Source organism: Mixophyes fleayi, chromosome 3 (genome assembly GCF_038048845.1).
Source record: "Mixophyes fleayi isolate aMixFle1 chromosome 3, aMixFle1.hap1, whole genome shotgun sequence".
NCBI classification, from domain to species: Eukaryota; Metazoa; Chordata; class Amphibia; order Anura; family Limnodynastidae; genus Mixophyes; species Mixophyes fleayi.
This window is the reverse complement of record NC_134404.1, coordinates 83,823,273-83,846,055: the sequence shown is the minus strand read 5'-3', so window position 1 is coordinate 83,846,055 and position 22,783 is coordinate 83,823,273. Positions and strand designations below refer to the sequence as shown.

Here is a 22,783-nt window from a genome sequence, read left to right as displayed (position 1 = left end):
ATATACTTAAGAGTAAGAATGATGTAAGTACAAACCATTTGCTGCAAATTATAGAATCATCTGTGATTTGCACTTACAGCATTCTTACTCTTAAGTGCAACAATATGTGCTCTACCCGTTGTGTGCTGCCCTCTTGTAAATATATATACCTAAAACAATGATTTTCTACGTTATATGGCTGCCACCTTCTGGAGATTCAGCGTATTGCATTTTGGAACATTTTACCATTGCTTAGTAGCCCATTATCATTTCAAACAACACCTAGGACAAGGAAGCATGTTTGCCCATCTTACTCAACAGAGAATTTAAAACATGTTGAACTCTATGGACTTGTGCTATTTGTCTCACTAATTTTGTAACAATGTTTAGCTGGGCATGTGTCAACAAAATTACAGGATACACTGAAATAATCAATTCTTCATTGATAAATAACACAACTGAAAACGCCATGTCTCACAATTTATTTGGTACAAATATTTACTGATGCAGATCAGTAGCTTATTACAAGTTCATGAAATTTATAGTTCTAGAGTTTGGGCTGCCAGATGAATAAATTCAGCCACAGTTAGCAGCATCTTCTTGTAATATAGTCTTTTTTCATCCCTGGTCATAAGATCAAGAGTCTTTGTTAAAAAAAAATGTTCTATTTAGGATTTTCAAATCCCATCTGAAGATTGCTCAAAGTACATTAAATCCTGAAAAATAAAAATATCATTTTTCATTTTTTTTTTTGATTCCAGAATACAATAACTTGCTCACATGAATATGTTTATTTGATAAATTAAAATGTTAAATTAATGTTTTCCTGAAGTCCCAAAATGTAATGCTTTATCATTATTTGCTTATGGTCAATGCATATTTATCATGCGGAGAAGACCTGGGGGTATATTTACTAAACTGCGGGTTTGAAAAAGTGGAGTTGTTGCCTATAGCAACCAATCAGATTATAGCTGTCATTTTGTAGAATAAAGTAAGTAAATGATAACTAGAATCTGATTGGTTGCTATAGGCAACATCTCCACTTTTTCAAACCTGCAGTTTAGTAAATATACCCCCTGGGGTCTTAGTTACATAGTGCAAAATATCTGATTTGGGCTGGTGAATCTAGATTTCCAACAAAGTACATGAGTTTGTGAAATAATATGTCAGTGTTTACAGAACAGCAGAAGCTTTTGCCAGCCGATAGACGGAGTTTGGTGGGGGAGAGCATGCTAAGTACGGAGATTAAGATGATTTAAATGAGATAAAGTGGTGGAGAGGGCGCATTTCTTGCCTTGTTGAAGTGCACACAGCCATTGTCACACAGGAAAAGAGGATAATACTGTACTGTGTGTTGCACCTACTCTGAGATTGCAGAGATTGGGTCACATTCTATAATCCCAGTATCACGCATTTTGCACAACATTTCTAGGTACACTTTCAAACACAATACTTCCTTTTTTGGAAAGTGATTATGGAAATTGAATAAAGTGGTGGAGAAGGCACATATTAAGGAGTATTCCTTGCGGTGTGGAGAGACACCCAGTCAATTTCCATTCCTCAAAATTAATTTTCATCTAGCTTATTTGGGATTTGTTCTATAATTTTAATGCACCTGCCCGTTGCGTTTTGATAAGGAGCCACATTTCTAGAGGCACTCCAACCAAAGTAATATAAAGCGTCATACACAAAAATGCTGCATGATTAAGCTAGGTGATAATTAAAGCAGACAACTTTCTTTTAAGTAATGCACTGAATTATTTGAACATATCAGAAAATACATCATAAGTGTTTTTAGAGTCATACTTTTCAATTAGGTGTTTACTATTTCCTGTTCATTATTTTATCTACGTTTTAGTGTAATTTACCTGTTATTCTTTTTGTTGCTTCACAAAATTGCATCACTTTGTACATCTACATGTGCAAAATATTTTACTATCAGTTTTAAAGTTTGTCTTCAACTATGCTCTATGCAATATAACTCATTAGGATTTTGTTTGTAAACTGTCAAAACAAACAAAAAAAGATTGAACTAGATGAAGCAAGCCTAGCACACTAAATTTTCCTTCCTTTGGATGCTGAAATATTGTGCAATCATCGCCATCTTGTGGCCAAAGGATAGATTTGACAACAAATGAGTTTGAGTTTTTTTTCATATTGGATATTTTATTATAATCAAAACAGATAGGCACTTGAACCTTAAATTAGTTATTTCCTAAATTCAAGATTCCAGGGATCCTACATTTTGCACAAGTCAAAACTCAGTGAAGTGAAGTGGAACAGAAGAACCAATGTGGGAAATTAACAAACAGGGAAGGTCATTTGCTAACAAAATGCAAAAGTGGCGTAGCCTGTAGCAATTAGTTTTGATGTATCTAGTCCAGGTTAGACAATTATTTTGTTGCTATGAGTTACAACACAGTTTATTTAATTTGTAAATGAGCTCAGTGTTATATGAACAACACAATTACCATAGTACCATAATAATACTATCCAAAATTGCTAATACAATTCCAGGTTTTGAATATTTGTATCTGTAATTTTTTTTTAATATGTTTTTTTAACACCAGTCTAATACTCCTAGAAGGATTATTGAAAAGTGAGTGTATCCTCAGAGCTAGTAAAAGATTATTTAAATGCATAAAAACAATTTAGGCAACACCCCTTCTTCTCATGGGGACCATCTTTCAGGATGGCGATAACAGAATTTTTTTTATTAAATAATGCTTCATTGTTTGAATAACTCATATTCCATTGGGGAATAGTATTTTACTAAGTGGGACAGAAATGCCAAGTCTGCTAGATTTTCAGTTCCACTTGGCTAGGGATATTACTGTTAAATTGTGGCAATAACACAGTGTATGTCTCTGTGATAAGTGGAGAATTTTTTAAAACAATGTTTGTTAATAAATAGCTTCTCATATAATTTATGTAACATCAAAAAGGTAGGTTTATATGGAATTTCACAATTATTATTATTATTATAATTATTATTATTGGATACAGTTTCTATCCAGGGAGCAGCTCCGTGCCTTACTCAAGGGCAGCAAAAATAAAGAACTTCCCTTGCTCATATAACTATCTGACTATACACTACAAAAGTAGGTTAACAAGATAAATAAACAGAAGTTACTTACAAACCACTAAATCTGCAGACTTGAAGCATATTTTATTTTGTGCAAATACACCCGGTTGTTCACCTTGTGCACAAAAAGAAGCATCTCCGCATTCTGGTTTTTGGAAATATCTCTGTATATATATATTCTATGGAACCTTTTTCATGTTTATAAGCCAGGCTGAAAATGGTCAGAGTGGAAAGAGTAAAAGTATCACTTGAAAGTCCAGTGTACTTCAGCTTTAATCCCACTCACTTAATTCAATTAAACTTTTCACTCTTTCTCCTAAAATTTCACCGCAATATGTAGCAGTTTTGTTCCCTGTCTTAACCCAACTACATCACACATGAAAATTAATCGACTGTTGTTGTCCCAGCCATATTCGTTCTCTTACGTACAAACTTACAAATACAGTGTGTGTTGGCATTCTGTGGAAAGACAAAGCTAAAAGATTGTGAATGGTCTGTTCTATTAGATGCACAAGGGAGTTTAGGACCATACTAAAAGCAAATCGGAAGTGGCAAGTCTGACAAATGCTGTTGTTTGAATTGGTTGGTTGGTACATGTAGCTGTGTGGCCTTAAGAACATAAATCATTTTTATTAAGACTTTGCCACTCATAATTACTATAGTTGCAGATCTTAGAATATCTAGTTTGAGAGTGACAGTTATAAATGTTGATAGTAAGTAGCAAGCTGTTAAGTTCTCCTGAATGAAAGTAAGTATTTAAGTTATTAGGAATGAAGCAGCTTCAAGCAAGGGCTTCAGTGAAACTGAGCAGTAGCCATTGATTGGGGATGCTGTGAAATCAACCAAGAATTTGATTATTTAAATGACTGTGCTACCTAAAGATAAGACTGAAAAAAGAGAATAGCAAACTTTATTGCTATTATGTGAGATATTAAAGATTATTCATTGATATATTCTGATTCATTTCTATTATATCACTGTTATGGACTATTCTGTTTAATGCTCCACAACTTCTAATTGAATGTAGAAAAAACAGGAAAGCGCTCTCGGCAGAATGCAGCACCTCTTAAAGGGTTAAAATGAAATATATAAGGAGAGGGCGCAAATGGTAAAAAATATATAATAGGTCAACAATGTATTTATGTATAGCTCTTCATAAAAAGGATTAAGAAATGAATTAAGCACAATGTAAGCAATAGATTCACAGTAGAGCACAATGTCTATAGCTCTTTCTGTGACAGCGTGATCTCTTCTGTAGTGTATAACAAGTCCACAGTAACATGTATCAGATTCTTCTACATCAAACAAATCCAAAGTAACGGTAATAGAAGGATAGTCTTACCCTATATATCCCTATTGAGTGTGTCCCGGGCACGAAGATCCTTCTGTAGCAGTCCTTAGTGAAAAAAAGGTATGTTGTTTGAAAACCGTGTTGCCGCATCTGGAACGCGGAAGTGTGACAGTGAACCGCACAGATACGGTGGCTTGGTAGGGTCAATGTTCCAACGCGTTTTGTCTGATCCAGGGACTTTATCAAGGATAGTATAAGCAAGTATGAGGGATCTTAAATAGAACTTCCTTCTTTATTGGGTAAATTTTTTTCCAAAACAAATAATTTTAAAACAGATGAATAAAATATGCAAAAATTGCAAAAATATTGAGTAAAATATATGAAAAATACATATAAAATATATAAAAAAGTATCTAAAAAAAAAAAATGAGACCAGAAAGAAACATTATATAGTAAGAAATGAACCTAAATCGAAATCACTATTTAATCCATATGGTGTAAGAGTTTTTAACCTATAGATCCATTTGGCCTCCTGACATGAAATGTTCGCCATATAGTTACCGCCTTTCCAAAACTTATTTACATATTATATGCCTAGAAATTTTAACTGATTCGGATTGGACTTCGGATTATTGGAAAAATGATTAGTGACACTATGGGCTAGATTTACTAAGCTGCGGGTTTGAAAAAGTGGGGATGTTGCCTATAGCAACCAATCAGATTATAGCTGTCATTTTGTAGAAGGTACTAAATAAATGAAAGCTAGAATCTGATTGGTTGCTATAGGCAACATCCCCACTTTTTCAAACCCGCAGCTTAGTAAATCTAGCCCTATGAGTCTTAAGTCCCTTTCTGATATTGTACATATGTCCGCAATCCTTATCTTCAAGGCAAGTTTTGTCCTTCCTATATTTTGGAAGCCACAAGGGTACTCCAGCATATAGATAACTCCATCTGTATTACTGCTAATGGCTTGTTTAATGCTGAGTGATCTTCCATTGGAGGTAGAATAAAAGGTAGTAGTAGCTTTCGTTTGGGTCAAATTAAGATTTCTACATGCCTTGCAGTTCAAGCAGTAATGGAACCCATGTGACAAAAGTTAAGTTGGTTCTATCACAGAAAGTGGAATGTAACTGTTAGTAAGTATATTCCTCAAATTCTTTGCTTTTTTGTAAACAATTTTGGGTTTAGTGGGCAAAATTTTCTTGGCATCCTCATCCAACTCCAAAATGTGCCAATGTTTCCGAATAATATCTTCAACAGCTTTAGAATTGCTGTTGAATTGAGTTATAAATGAGATCTCCGGAACATTTTGTGCATTCTTCTTATGATGATATTTGAGAATGTTTGCTCTCTCCGATTGTTTAACATTCTCCAATGCTGAGCCAACTGTTTTTAGATCATATCTCCTCTCTAGGAACTGTTGCCTCAATTCATTACTTTGTATTTCAAAAATTTCTTCGTTGGTGCAATTCCTTCTTAGTCTCCTAAATTGTCCTGATGGTATGTTGCGGATCCAATTCTTATGATGGTCGCTAGAGGCTAACAGAAAGTTATTGATATCTACTTCTTTAATGTCATTTTTGGTTTTGATGCTATGCTATTATTTTCAATATAAATAGTGAGGTCCAGGTTTGTTTTTTTTTAATATAATTTTTATATACTTTTTTATATACTTTTGTATCTACTTTTTTTTATATAACCTTTTTATATATTTAATATGTATTTTACTCAATATTTTTGCATTTTTCATTTCTTATTTTATTCATTAAACAATCTGTTTTAAAATTATTTGCTTTGGAAATAATTTTACCCAATAAAGAAGAAGGAGGTTCTATTTAAGATCCCTCATACTTGCTTATACTATCCTTGATAAAGTCCCTAGATCGGATGAAATGCATTGGGACATTGACCCTACCAAGCCACCGTATCTGTGCGGTCCACTGTCACACTTCCGCGTTCCAGACGGAGGACTGCTAACAGAAGGATCTTCGTGTCCCTGGACACACTCGATAGGGATATATAGGATAAGACTTACCATTACTTTGGATTTGTTTGATATAGAAGAATCTGATACATGTTACCGTGGACTTGTTATACGCTACAGAAGAAATCACGCTGTCACAGAAAGAGCTATAGACATTGTCACACTGCTCTACTGTGAATCTATTGCTTACATTGTGCTTAATTCATTCCTTAATCCTTTTTATGAAGAGCTGTACATAAATACATTGTTGACCTATTATATATTTTGACCAATTGCGCCCTCTCCTTCTATATTTAATTTCTAATTGAAGGTAATATATTTTATCATCCATACAATTATTATAGTAATGTCTGTTAAGAAAAAATGTAAACCAGTTGAAAAATTAAATGACACAGTCCATTAGCTCACAGACTCTCATGTAACATATTGGTGGCATTAGTGAGAGATGAGCCAGGAGAGTTAAAATTTGTCTATACCCACACTGAGTAAATGGTGTCCAAATAAAGGACTCAATATAAACAGCATTTTTACATCCATTGCTGAATGAAGAGTGTGGTGTCTAAGCCGACCCAATTGTGTATATTGAAAATTCCTCTATTAAGCAATCCCTTATAGCTCCCACCAAAACCACCTTAGACTTGAAATCTTTGGCAGAACATTTGAGATGTTGGAGGGAGGATTAACTTTGCAGAGAAACTGAAGGTAATGAAAGAAATTTGCACAGCGGTTGCAATATCTGAACCTCAGGATCAGGTGCCGTCTGCGTCTGGTGAGAAGAGTGGGTGCAGTATAAAGTGGATATTGATGGAAACATGTGGTATTAAGTGTGAGTCTCATAACATCCTGGAAGAAAACTGGACATTCTACCTGGCTATATACTGGAAGAGATAAAATTGGCCTGTTATGTCATCAACCTGAATCAGTCCTTAAACCCATGCAACCTTTAGAAAAGTTCTGTGTTCATAAGAGCTGAATCACGCAATAATGAAACAGTAAAAAGTTACTTTCCTTGCACACAAGAATAAATTCAGCTCTGACTTCCTAATATGTAATAAGGTGGAGTGCTTACTTTCACCCTAATGTGTCACCATAGCAGTGATTAAGCGTTTATGACAATTCCCCTTTCTTAAAAAAGCACAGCAATTCAAGTACAGTCATAAGGCTGAGCAGAAAGTGCTTTGCAGGAAGCCCAGACAATGTAGCTCATCATAGAGAAGGTATGACTGAAATGATGGGATTGTGGCTCACACGGTATCCAAATTATGAGCAGGAGGCTCGATGAGGGAATGATTTTTTTTCTCTGGGTTTTGAAATCCCATTGGTTGTTCCTACTTTGGAAGTTCGGGAGTATAATTTGTGTTAGTAAGGGGGGTCACCTCATGCAGCATCAACAAAGGTCAATAAAGAGGTGGCATTAGGATGTGTGACTGGGTGCTTTACTTATTTACTTTTAGAAGGACTACATTTCATCTTTGGTGGTGGTACCAAAAAGGAGACTAATGTTATAATCACCTTATCTACGATCTTTCTTACCTGAAGGCCATGTCAGTGAATGATGGTATTGACTTTTGTTCGATACACATCTTTTGCTTAGTTTAGGAAGATGGTAAGTGGTAAGGTAATGTTTTCCTGGAACATAACTAGCTAAGTCAGATATAAAATCTGCCTTCTGATTATTTTTGTGTGCTGGATTTTATTTTGGAGGGTAAACATTATATTGATCTTTGCCTTATTATGCGGTGCTCATTGTCTTGCTTTTTCTTTTTAAACTTTCAATTCACTTTTGGACTGTGTGGTGAGGGGATGTCATGTTGGCCTCAAACATACTGCATTTTTATTGGTAGGGTGAGTTCCTGGATGTGTAATTATTTGTTTCTGGAGCTGATGGCTCATTTTGGGGTCCTCTTGGCTTCTCGAGCTACATTAGATGTTAAGAATAGGTTTGCAGTGAACTGTGTAGGTAGACTGATGGTTAGTATTAGGTCTTTATGTTGTAGTTTTTCCTTTAGGGAGTTCTCCATTATCCATATGGCTGCATGGAGACATATTTGGGCAGGGATAAGAACTAGGTCATATGGTATCTGTCTAGGGCTTTAGGCATTGTCTGCTAAAATCATCTGGAGGTGTATGCATGAGTTAAAGTTCTTATCTGGTTGGGGGGCAAGTTTTTGAGGTTTTGGCATGTTTGGAGCAAGCTGGATGTCTTGTTACGTGTTGGGGAGCATTACTTTTTCACAAATCAAGTCTTTAGCTTAACTGAAGGGAATGGCAGACCTGGGGGTAAATGTATCATACTCCGGTTTCTTCAACTCGCGGGAGTGCGGCGAGATGACAGCTAAAATTTAAAGCGGCGCTGCCTTGTAAAGGCAAGTTTCCCTTTACAAGGCAGTGCCGCTTTAAATTTTAGCTGTCATCTCGCCGAACTCCCGCGAGTTGAAGAAACCGGAGTATGATACATTTACCCCCTGGTGTGCTTCATGTATTTGTTAGCAAATCCCTTTTTTAATGTGGTCAAATATATTCCAGAGGTTATCTTGACAAGCCGAGGATTTTGGGGATGGTGTGGTGACTTAGAGAGTTAGATGCAGATTATATTAAGGTATTTTATGTCCTCTTGACATGTTGATTAGTATGGAGTAACTGTTTGCTTGTTCAGAGAGGATGAGGCCCATTTTGCTTATACCAACCTTAATATTTGCAATATGGTTCTTGAGACCACACTAGAAAGGACATTTTCCTTGATGGATGATGCTAGTTCATTTTAAAAGAGTTATAATGACCCAGTGTTGACAAAAGTTGAGTGTCTGGCTGGGAGAGGGGATTTATCCAGGCCAACTAGTAGTTGGGGGTGTGGGGTGATCTAGTAGAGGCAGGGATGAAGTAGTAACACCATTGGCTGCTACAGTTTATGGAGTCCTCCAAAATTATAGTGCTTGTTGTCAACTATGAGTTCACTAAATGTGAGGTTATGACTGTGTACCTCCAATACTGTGGACATGCTTGGGGGATCAAGCAGGTTCAACATGTTTGACTCTGCAGTGATCAGTTGTTGCTCCATTTCAAACATTCCAACTTATGTATTTTTAATATATAATAAAGTTGTTATTTTCATGTGGTTCTGTTAGTTGTGTGTGTATTTGGGATGGGGCAATTCAAGAATAGGAAAATCATGGTACTTTATTGTAGACTGATATCATCTCCGTATTTCTGCAGCAGGCCCATAGTAAGATTAAAATATATTTTAGACTTATTTTGCTCTTACCGGACCCTACTGTCAATATGTAGTCTGTAATTAGACCATACTGACCTGCATGACTGATGTACTTACTATTAGGAAGCAGGTGCCAATTAAAGCAGCTTTCAGCTTTACATCAAGGTCCACTGGAAATTCTATCCCAAAGTTATCAGCATTGGTAAAAACATCATTTACAAATCCTGACCAGTATTTAGAGATCTTCCCAATTATTGAGTTTTCATTTAATGTTTTCACCTAAAGAACATAAAAGGTGTAAGAGATATTCATTAATCAAGAGGCATTTCATGTTTTCTGATTTCAGTTACAGCAAATATATTTCATAAATATATAATTGTTATACATCAATATCCTCAATTGATTATGTGATAAATGTATATAGCTTAATACTAAAAAGAGACAATTACACCAAAATAAATAACAGTAAATAAAACATATATATGTGTTTATATGTGCCGCACAGCCTTCACCATCGATAGCCCTGCCAAGACAGGGTTCTAAAAAAAGTGGATTGCTTCACCTGCAGCCGCACTGCTAATGGCCACATTTGGTGGGTGAGACACAGACAGAGGATACTCCCCAGCCATTCTAATAGTGTTCACCAAGGTCATTATTCCTGTTTTGCATCCCATTGAAATAAGGTGTATCAAGAAAGAAGAGAAAGGGGTTTGTAAACCTTTATATTACAAAATTATATTATGCCTGTTCAAGATAAAAGAAATACATTTTTAACCTTTGAATAAAATGGTTATCAAGAGGCTTGGGAGAGTGTTTTATGCAATTAATATTTTTTACAATTGTATCTGTGTTTTTTTACTTTTTACATATTTACTTATTTTTACAGGGAAACCAGCCCATTATAATTGGACAACTGAGCTTGCAAAGTTGCCAAATCAGGGGTCCCAAATGGATTAATTTCCCTGGCAATGGGGTTAGGAAGAGCCCCAGTGGTTTTCTGACAGGGGCTAGTTACATCGGGTGGTGGTTATTTTTTGCAGCCCCCACACTTGTGGTCCCCTGTTTTAGTGGAGCCCAGACTCTCTAGGGCTGGAACTGGCTAAGGAATTGAGAGGAGTGACACATTGCCCCATTTTATAATTATTCATTTTTAAAGAAATCAGATGTTTCATGCCCACAGAGTTTTAGCATGTGGTCTTGCCTAATTGCCTGTATTTTTTTCTGCCCAAACCCCACACTTGTGATTTTTAGTTTTATGGCACAGTAAATCCCAGCCTTAGGCTAGGTACACACTGAAAAATTTTATGACCGACGTGTTATCTACAAGAGAAGAGACCGTAATAACCTGTTCTATTCTACACTGCCTGTTAGAGTCTTGCCTCATTCAGAACATCATGCTCTGAGCTTCCTGCCAATATATGCATTTTTGCATTATATTGCATATAGAAGTGAATTTGACACCACTAACTTCCTGCATCAGAAACCTTGCATTAGTGCTCTGCGCTGTTGGGGGACCCTGTTCTTTTCAGTATCTGACTTTCAGTCAACAGCTTTCTTTCTTTCCTCAATTACCATCTTCACATCATGACAATGCCACAAGCAGCCCTTACCTCACTTATACAATCACATGTGGGCAGATCACTGTTTACACTAAGATCCAGTGGTTGAAGTGGAAATTTAGAGGTGCTGGGATGGAATTTCCAATTTGAAATGAATGGCTAAACACCTACACTCTGAAATGACGTCTTTTACTATGGAATACCCGGACCCCACGCCTGGATAATGTAATACAGGCAATTTATGGCACAGGATGTAATAGCTAAAACCTCTTGGAAACTCTTTTTTTTAAGTTTATATCAATATCCTCAGTAATATTCAAAAATAAACCCCTCACATTCTTCGTGGTTCTGTGATATCTCAGGAAATCTCAACTGGTTGACAGGAGGCTGAGCAGCTAGGATAAAATTGAATTAAAGGAAATAAAGTCTCAGGAAAAGATCATATTTACTCCAGCCAACGCCAGTACCCCCATGAAAAGAGTCTGCAGACTCTAAAATCCAAGATGGCCAGATTTCAAAGATGAGACACCAAGTGGCAAAGTGTCACAATACCAAAATATTTAAGATCAGAGATGCTAGAACACATATATTTAAACCACATTGGTGTAGATGCATGTTATACACAAGCAAAGATACATTGTAGTGGCGTAACATGCAAAGTGAAATCAAATATTTTGTTAACAACTATTCAGCATGTAAAGAATACACAAATGCACATAGGACAGGAACCATCATGTCACATGAAATTTCAAAGCATCCATTGCAGATTGTCAGCATCGATGTATTCCCCTAGGTGGGCAAGGAATTTCTGTTGATAGTTGGCCACTGCTCTGATTTTTGGATAATTGAGCTACTCCGAAACATGTCTGCAGAGACTACAGTCAAGTGCTGCAAGGAACAAATTGTGTGTCATGACCAGCACAATTGAGTGATTAGAGACAATGTGCATGAGAGGAATTTAGATGGCTTGCCTCTGAATGGGAGTTTGAGCATGTCAAATCATCTCTTTGCTACCCAAAATTGAATGCTAAAACTTAATCAACTGTCAAGATAGTGAAGAATCTGTGCAAAAAGCTAGCAATGACAATACAGACTCTTGGAAGGCCATATTACATTGGATGAACACACCAACAGAGGGCATGGGGAGTAGCCCAGCACAGCGCCTGATGTAAAGGAAACTCAAGACAGCCTTGCCAGTGGCCAACACATTAATTCAGCCCAGTGTACTAGGCATACCAGAAATACTACGGCAGGCAAAGCTGATTTCTAAATTGGTGTATGATTCATGAGCCAAGGAGTGGCCTGCACTCGGGTGGGGTACGTTTTTCCGCTGCCAATAATTCAGACACTAGTAATACTGAGCTAAAAATGCAGATTACTATTAGGGGAACAAGGAAGAAATACAGACCTACCATATAAGGGACAGGCAACATTCCCGACACGCCTGATACACGTCTGCTACAAATTGCGGCTGTAGAAAATACAGGCAATGACATTCTTGTTACTTAAAATGGAGATTGCCAGTTTTAAGGCGGCGATGGCCGGACCCGCTGCATGTGTAACGTAAACCCCATTTTGCTGCATTACATCTACATTAAGCATAAAGAATCCATCCATTTACACAATAAACTCCTTTATTAATTCTGGCTTTAATATGAAATATATGCTTAGAGGGAGTATTAGGGATCACAATATCCCAGACACTTGGCTGGCTGCAACACTGACAAACTGACAAAAGTATAAACGTTAAAGTCTTGCCTACTATCACTTTAGGTTCAGTGGTTTGGCCAACGATATCACTTTTGAGCCACACTCTAAATCAATTCCAAGTTTTACCTTTTCTCATTAAATAATATTCCTCACAGACTTATTTATGTCTTGACTTAGTCTTGACTAAGTTGAGAGTGAAAGAACATTGGGGCTATGTTCTGGCATACACATTCCAATCTTGGACCTCTTGGTGGAAATTGCCCAGAGCATTTGCAAAGTAGTAGTTCCCAAAGTTGAAAATGAGCTCATTCCTTGTAATTTGCTCAGAAGTCAAATATGTCCACATATTAAATAACAGTATGTCCACCTGTTTTGCAGTTAGTAAATAAATCTTACACTCTCTGGCGATTTACACCGCTATCAGAACATATTATGCTCTAAATCTCATTGTATCTATCATTTTCTAGAATGGACTAGATAAATTAGAGCTACAATGTGATTGGCTGCTTTGGACAACAACGTCATCTTTCCTTTTTAGAAGGTTTTGAGAAATCTACCATTTAGCATGTACAGTTTTCATGTTTGTTAAATCCAAAAACTTGACAGGTGGCAATTCTATCATAAAAATAATATATTATGTAATTCACTGCCAGCTTCTAGGCAATGTGTCATCACATTTAATTCCATAGCTCATACTACTACATACATTTTCTGTGCTATGATACACTTATTTGTAAAACTATACATAGGCTTGTTTATCGGATTGTGATATGTATTGTAAGACCAAAAATTTGACCCTGAATCTTGATTGACTATATCTATCCTACTTGCAATGAGTCTACAGGTCAGTTTCAGTTATTATGTCATGGTCACAAAAACAGGTGTCACTGAATAAGATGATGGCATTGATTTAAATGGATGTAGATGAACATGGCCATGGTTTGAGCAGATTGGGAATGTGACCTATTTTAGTGAGACATTTACGAATGTTGGCATAAATGAACTCCTAGTGAACTGAAGATCAATCTCTAGCTTTTCAACTCTAACAATAAACAAGCCAAAAAAAGTGTCACAAGGAAGCTCAGACAACTTATTAGACATGCCAGGGATCACAAACTAAGGGCAGAGACATAATACATTATGAAGCTTTATACCCAGAACTCCAGCTATTAAGTTGTCAAAATGCACTGGCAGATATCAGATACATACCGAAAAAAATGCTACTTTTTTTGCATTTCAAATGTTTAGCTTACTATATTTAATTAAATTATGCAGTATTTACAAAAAGACAAATATAATTTAATTTGGTATAAAGAACAAGATGAATTGCCTTACTCAATTGGCTATACGTACAGAATAATAAATACTGGGAAGTACATCCAGTACAGAGAACAAGAGTAGTGTAGTTGTCTATATGTACAGTATACTGTAGATTAGAAACAAATACTAGGAACTGTGTTGAGCATATAAATCAGAAGAAGTGTTATCATGCAGAATAAGAACAGATATTAAGAGAAGGATCTGGCACCCAGAACAAATGAAGTTGCACTGTGCAGTTATCCATGTATTATTATTATTATTATTATTATTATTATTAATTTTTATTTATAGGGCGCCACAAAGTATCCGTAGCGCCGTACAAAGACAAACAATGGCACAGTACAAGGTGAAACAGCACAGTACAAGTAACAGTAAGCACTATAACTCTGGGGGCTCAGGCACAGCATGAAAGAGAAGGAGGGGGGGGGGAAGTGAGTACAGGCAGGTAACTATGGCCCAAGAGGGTGGGCACGGATGACAGGTTGAGAGTCACTGAGGGGAGCGGAGAGAAGCGAGAGGAGACAGAGGGCAGAGGGACTGAGAGTAGGTGAGCTGAGTAGCTGGAGAGCGCAGTTAAAAGTGATGGAAACAGAAGGTAGGAGAGCCCTGCTCAAAGGAGCGAACAATCTAAAGGGAGGGGAAGACAGACAGACACATGGATGAGACGGAGAGAGACGGGAGGAAGGGGGAGAAGGGAAGAAGGGATGAGAAAGAGAGGTAGCTGACCGGTGGGAGTTTAGGCATTAGACTGGAAGACTTTAAGGAAAAGGTGGGTTTTTAATGTTCGTTTGAAAGAGGACAGATTAGGGGAAGTTCTATGTATATCTATTAAGGTTAGAGAACTAAATACAATGTACAGAACAAGGGAAAAATTTGTGAGTTACAAAAAAAAATTGTGTTAAAATACTGGTTGACAAACATGTCAGTTACATTATTAAAAGATAATTATGAATGTTTAGAATTTATGCGCTGTAAGTTAAACGCTTTTTATTACTACAGAATAGTACATTGTGTGAGTTTTTCCATAGAAACATATCCAAGATCACCTAAAAATAGTGATGGCAAAATACTGCAAGACCACCACATTTTTATCTTAACTAAATTAACATGTGGCAACATCTTTACCTTTTGTGAGCTGTATGATAGATAAGACTTTAAATATAGCTGCGTTTTTCTTTTTATTTGCAACAAAGTAGAGGCCAGATATGTTCTTCAGGCTTACAATTCTGTTTAATCTAAATGTTGTTATGATTTTTCCCCCCACTAGTCCTGTCACACTCGCACGCTCTCATACAGCACAATAAAGATTTCACTCCTGTTTTTCTGTCGCCAGATACCGGAACTTTCACAAAGGTAACATATTACTGCCAGCACCGAATTCATCAGAACGTAATCTGAGAGAAAGGGAATTTTTAATGTGTTTTTTAATAAAATCTTCAAAGCTCAAAGCAGAAGTCTTTGCCTCGTAGGCTGTTTTTAGCCTTAGATTTACTTCACTGCACCTGCAACGCATGCTGGTTTTGGTGCCAACAGAAAGAATTTCAGAAACAAAGACCCAAGTGAGTCAATCAGGATTATAATTAGATGCAAAGCTAGCGAATTTACGAAGGACTCAACATAACATGTTAGTGCTGTCTGTCAATGACAAATGTAGAACACTTGGTTTATAACCAGGTGTTAGAATAGTGCAAATAATTACTAATGTGTTGAGCTTAAAGTAATGTATAGAATATGTTTTATTCATACAACAGTTTATATCGATGTATGAAGGCAAATGCTTGAATGTGAAAAAGGGACATCAATATCTCCTAACTAATTTTAATATTTAGTAGTCGTTAAACATGATTTAGGTGGCTTCCTTAGAAGAAATGCGATCTATAGCTATATTAAATAAAAAAGTATAATAGATGGGATCAATCCAGATAATTTATCTGACTGCCTTTATGAGGTCAGGATGGAATATTTTTCCCCTCTGAGGGTTGATTGTCATTTTTCTGTGTGTTGTTTTGCCTTCCTCTGGATCAACACAATATTGTGGAACGCTTGTTATTTGCAGACTTGTGTCTTTTTTTTGTCATACTCACTATTTATGTATTATATGTCAAGATAAAGCTCATTGCTATCCAAATGCCATCAAAATATCACACTTTTGCGATCAAAGTGAAAAGGGGTTAAATGTGGCTCATGCTGTTCTAAAGTCTACTCCCTATGTATCTAAGGTGAACAGCACGAAAAAGACCATTCAGTTACCTGTATTTGTTTTATCTCATCATTGGCGGTAACAAAAGAAACATTGTATTTATATTATATATTCATAACTTAGCAAATTTGAGCCTGGGGGCAAGACTTGACTCAGCAGCCTATTAGAAACATTTTAAAGGAACAAAAATGCAGGTGGCCCAGTGACCCAGCCCAAGGTAGCGCAGTATGGGACTGGCCCAGGGGGCAGAAGCCCCCCTGCCCTCCAGACCAGCCTGCCCCTGCCACCAAGGGTAAAGCCCTCTGGCTCCCTCTCCATTAGTAGAACATGGGGAAACCACAGTACAGGAGATTCCTAGACAAGTTTAAGGCTAATCATGACTCAATGCAGGATGATTGCAATTTATTGGACAGTTGTCATAACATTAAATGATGATTATATGTTTTATTTTCTTATTCCGATACCTTATGTATCAAGATCAATTGAACAGGGACATTTTTACCTTCTGCTTCATGTCATTGTATGAAATGTGTTTATTTCATGACACCCATAGTAAATCATAGCTTTATAAATAAAGAATAATAATTGCATGGATCAGTAGTAGCCAGGGAGATGAAGACCTGGGGTTGAGTATATATGACAAACTGTGGGGTCATAGGTGCGACTTCCAACCCCAGATTTCTGCTTGTTGGTAAGAGAGGAGGTGTCTGTGGGAAATTTGCCTTGGGTGGACTTCTTCTTTAAAGGGTCACTAAATTAGTAGAAAAGTTCATCCAATAAGAAAATACATCTTACAATACTTCCAAATACATAGGTAAAAGTTCCTTTACCAAAAGAGTTTAACATTTAAATATAAATGGTCCTCAGTATAAGCTATTATGTTCTCTCATTAGCCATTCTCCATAGGCTTACAAACCAAAGTCTAATGCACACAGAACATGCTTCCATCACAAATTATACTAGTGGTCCTTTAAAATTTGCTATTTTCTTTAACGACAAACAATACACGAAGAAGAAGAAAATTACTGTGATGGATGCAATTATAGACAGGAACCTTCAGACATACATACTAGCCAAGTGATTACATTGCTGCATATGCACAGTATGTATTTGAATTACATTGTGAACTATTAAAGTGGTTGGATGACCTGCGCAGTATAAGGTTCCCCTCTACAGACAGTAGAGATAAATGATTTGCTTTAGGCTACCATTAGGGGCCGTATTAGGAATTCAATGCAATAATATAATATCATAGAAACAAATGCAATGGTCCTGTGTCCTATTCTCTGCTTTACTTTTTACATTCTCATTACTTCCTTCAGGTACAATAGTACAATGAACCATAAGCCAGTTTATGCTCCTAGACTCAAATGAAGGAATATAAGTTAATGGTTAGAATGACACTAATATTCTCGCTATGGCACGCACAGCCTTCAGAGCATATTCTAATCTAGTCATTGAACTTTATTGTTGATAATAAAACATTTGATTGCATTGCAAGTGGTTATTAACAGGAATATGACAAAAAGATTACCTTGTAGTGAGAGAGAGAGAGAGAGAGAGAGAGTTTAGATGTATAAATATTCATTTGACATTTCTGTCACCTTTATCAAAATTGTTAAAAGTGTATAATACTAAGATAGGATATATCAATCAAACTGCAGTTGGCAGATTGTCTATGAGATTGTTTCCTGGAGAACATATACAAGACAATCTAAACAGAAACACACATTGCCAAAATTGCAATTTCTTATTTGACTCTAAATTAGACCATTGTAACACTTAACTAATGTATTGCAATCACAATTACAGATCAATTACACTTCAAAAGTATTAATCAAAATTATACATTGGATATGATACAAAATATGGTATTTTATTCTAACCAGACTAAACAGATAACTGTTCCAAATAGCGTATGTGGCTCACCTTGCTAAAGGCATGACTTCCAAATACCAGCAGGTACAGGTCATTGGATTTACACTGAACACTTTAACTCAGGAAAATGTCAACAAAAATTATTTCTGCAACATATGAGCACAAATAATCTCTCCGCTTACCATCCTAGTGAATTCTATCCAAGCATATACAAAATATCAGACATAAATGCTATATTCAGGTAGTAGTAAGTATAGCCCCTTCTAGTACCAATAGACAGGGCCCGATTAACCTGAGGTCTAACTGGGCTACAGCCCAGGGGCCTCAGGCATACAGGGGGCCCTTGACAGTGCTCAGCAGCATTATTGATCGGGCCGGGAGCGGGGGCGCCCCCGGCCAGATCAATGCTGCTGAGCCTGTCACTATAGTCCTTCCACGCGCTCAGTAATCTCCTTACTGAGAAGATCTCGTGAGAGTGTCACGAGATCTACTCAGTGGGGAGCTCACAGGGGGGACCTCATGGGGTGGGCGGCTCACAGGGGGGACCTCATGGGGGAGTGGCTAACAGGGGGGGCCTCACAGGGGAATGGAGGCCCCATTAGCCCAGGGCCCTGCCAATAGATCCACAATAAATTGTTGAATTTTTCAGTTCATGCATGCAATTATCACCAATCTGCTCTCTATCACCTTGCGATAATACTTGACATCAATACTTTTAGTTATGCTAAACCATAACCATGCAAAAGTCTACTTTCCTGTTACATAGAAACATAGAATTTGGCAGTAAGACAAAACTAATTTCTCATTTAGTTTTTAAAAGGATAGTTTGATGTACCTGTATGTTTATTCAAAGCACTAATTCCACCTGTATGATTTCCCACCAACTTGCAAGTCATTTTTAGAAAACAAATACTCCTGCCTAAGTGTTCTGGGCTTACCATGACAGATTACTTCTTAGTAATAGAGCCTAGGTTGGAAAGCTTCAATCTCAGCACCTTGGTGTCTTAGGATGACCAGAAACCCTTTAAAAGGGTGAGTCTCCTTTTAACTGAAATATAAAGTGTAAAAATACAATACTGACACTTATATTGGCTTAACATTTGAGGTCCTAAATCTAAGCTTTCATGAAGATTTAATCCTATACTTGGCCCAGCCCCAATACCAGCCCTAACAATAAAAACAAACCCAACCGTAAGCTTCCTATTCTAAAAGTCCTAAAAGATCTTTGTTATTGCTCCTCAAATTATAAATGTAACTGTTACCAATGGAGTCATCTTTTCTCCCAAGAAAACCTGCTACATGCTACATTTGGGATACAGTCTCAAGTTACCCCTGGTGTTTTGAAAAGCGGACTGAGGTCCCCTAATGCAGTCATTGCCCTGTGCCCAATAATTTCTTAAAGCTGCCTCGTGTACTAAGAATTCAGCTGGCATTAAATAAATTTTAGATTTTTTAAGTTTTGCTAAATTATATATTTACTATTACTACTTATTGGTGGCTGCAACATCATAACCAATTGACTCCTTAGCTGACAAATGGAAATAGTGTATATGGAAATATCCCAGTACCCTAAAGTAAAAATAGGGCTATATATCCTGCCAGTGTGATTGTAACTTCTTTACAATCTTGAATCTTCTTCTACATGCAATACGTTGTGAAAGTAAGAAAGGGCACAACATAGGTTGTATAAGCCAGGGTTACTGGATAAATTAAATTTCCTATCAGAAATTATTTACAAGTACTGAGTCCCCTTATGAGTTACAGAAGCAAATATTTTTCTAACTATGATATGCAACAAATATGAGCATGCATCTATTATTTGTGATAATAAAACAATATAAATTGTTAGATTATCATATAAGTAATATGATTTATATCAGAAGTAAACTGACAATTTTTAAGCATAGAAATCTGTAATTTAGGAGGAGACATAGCGCCCAGCCTAGTGTTAGAGAACCTAATCCAGGTTCTTGTGGTGTGGCAATAAATGTCCAAAGTTGGTGTTTAGCATTACCCTGTTGTACTAGGTGGCTGAGACATTACCAGATAGTTTTGTTGTACATATTCTGTCCTGTTTCATCATACTAAATATGAAGCTAACAGGATTTTGTGCAAGGATGATGGCTGTGTGTCTTCCCATGTACAGCAAATCACACTTTAAGAATAAAGTGGCATGGTGCCTTAATGGTTAGCACTTCTGCCTCACAGCACTAGGGTTATGAGTTTGATTCCTGACCATCTGTGCAGAGTTTCTATGTTCTCCCTGTGTTTGCGTGGGCTTCTTCCAGGTGCTTTGGTTTTCTTTCACACTCTAAAAACATACTAGTAGGTTTTATGAACCACAGCGGTGCCTCAAGCCGCTGCAACTTGCTGTTACAGGCTGGCTGCGTCTCAACTGGCTCCGTGATGACCGGGACATCGCTTCCGATTTTGGCCAGGTTGTCGCTAAGGCAATGGCAGGACACCTTGCTGTCAAGATGACGCGTCCCGGCTTGAGGGGCAGCCGGGTACGTGCACAAACTGTAAAAATTTATTAACAGCCTTCTTAAGCTGATTTATCCTGCTGTGCCCCCTGATTCCTGATCGGCCCTTCTATGTATATAAGGCAGGGAATGCTTGGTCTCCCTCCCGGTTATAGCGTTCAGTTCCTGGTTGCTGAACTCCTGTGTATTGTGCTGATTCCTGGATTGATTTTCTGTGTATGACCTTGAGCTTGTTTCCTGGACTGTGATTTATTGCTGGCGTCCCTGACCTTTTGCTTGTGACTCAGATATCCTTGCTTTCTGCTAGCCCTGACCTTTGCCTAAACCTTACTTCTCTGCCTGCTTCTATTTGTGGACTCTGACTTGTTCCTGACCATGGTTATCTCCTGTCTCCACCTCCTGCACCTCGCTGCGGAGATATTCATAAGCTTACACTACGCTGAGTTTAAGATCTGGAGGCATCTGAATACCTGTGAGCATAACAAGCTCTACGGGTAAGGCGGCTACTATAGGTGAAGACCACTAAACCCTGTTCTGCAATCTTATCTGCTACTGGCCGTAACAGTGTCTCTCGATCTGTGTGTGCCTTAGGTAATTTATACTGTAAGCTCCAATGGGGCAGGGACTGATGTGATTGAGTACACAGCAGCAGAATTTGTGAAGCTATATAAATAGTTGCTGATAATGATGATGAATAACTAGCAGATGACTCTGAGTTTCTCTATGATGATGTTTATCTGACAGCTGACTACACATTAGGTGGGATCAGGAGAGGGCTGGCAGACTTTAGCCCGGGGGGCAAGCACACAGCATTGGACCATAAGTAGCGGTCCATCCTTAAAGGTTGGTTTTTGGTACAATATATATTTATCTATATAAAAAGATGCTATTTTAGTGTTGCTTAATCCATATATGTATTTTTATGCCCAGGCCCAGAGCTGAATTAAGGTTCTTTGGGGCCTTGGCACTTTAGACAGGGTAACTCCCTATGATGTAGCATGGTTATCATTTTAGTCAAATACACAGGCAATGCTGTGTGCACTACTGTTATGCGCACACAGTTCTGCCTTCACGAGCAGTACACGGTGAAGCGGGACATACCTCCCAACTGTCCTAAATGAAACAGCCACCCAAATTCGGGACTGTCCCACCAGATTCAGGACAGTTGGTAGACTGTTCTGCTCTCTCCTACCTGTTCTTGTCACTTTCACCACCTGTGGCTGATGGTTACTTCAGCTCATTTGCTGGTTGTCTGGATCCTGGAATATTGGACACCCTATTTGGATTTTTTTTTTAGAAAACTCCAACCAGTCCCAGTGTTAAATCAATAGCACCTACGTTTTATAATTAGACCTCCCTCCAGCCACAACATTAAAATAATATTCAAATTTGCTAAATAGATCTCTTTCCCTCCAACCAACCCTGACATTAGATAGCAAACACAGTTAATATATAAACCTATTTCCCTCCCTCCAAACAGCCCCAGTAAGAATTTAAATAGCATTTACATTTAACAAATATTACCATTTTCCACAACAATCAGAGGCATTAAATAATACATAATCACATTTAATAAATAGACCTAATTTTCCACAAACAGCCCACAATCAATAAATAGCTCCCAAACCACCCCAGCATTAAATGAAAGGTCCAATTACCCCATTATAAATTTAAAGGCCCCACTATTCAATTAAATTGCACCACCAGCACTCCACAAATAAAGCAGCACAATAATCCCCCCCCCCCACCTGCACTCCACGGTTAAATTAAGACCCTCTCCATCACACACACACTACATTCATTTACTGGCCCCCTCTCACACACTACATTCATTTAGTGCCCCCCCCCACACACTACATTCATTTAGTGGCCACACACACACACCCACTACATTCATTTAGTGGCCCACACACGCACACACTACATTCATTTAGTGGCCCCCACACGCACACACTACATTCATTTAGTGGCCCACACACGCACACACTACATTCATTTAGTGGCCCCCACACGCACACACTACATTCATTTAGTATACTGAGGCACACACACACACACATTAATTTAGTGTACTGGCCCC

General features: G+C 37.5%; 1 protein-coding gene across 1 annotated transcript in view; it reads right to left on the bottom strand.

Annotated features, from left to right (window-relative positions):
* Positions 1-460: 460 nt before the first annotated feature.
* Positions 461-22,783, bottom strand: part of LOC142143151 (phospholipid scramblase family member 5-like) — a 49,363-nt gene continuing 27,040 nt past the window's right edge. The window contains exons 4-5 of the mRNA XM_075200863.1: positions 9,671-9,832; positions 461-695 (exon numbers count right to left, since the gene is read on the bottom strand). Of these exons, the coding sequence (XP_075056964.1) occupies positions 657-695; positions 9,671-9,832 (201 nt within the window). The 3' untranslated portion in view covers positions 461-656. The remainder of the gene's footprint in view (positions 696-9,670; positions 9,833-22,783) is intronic.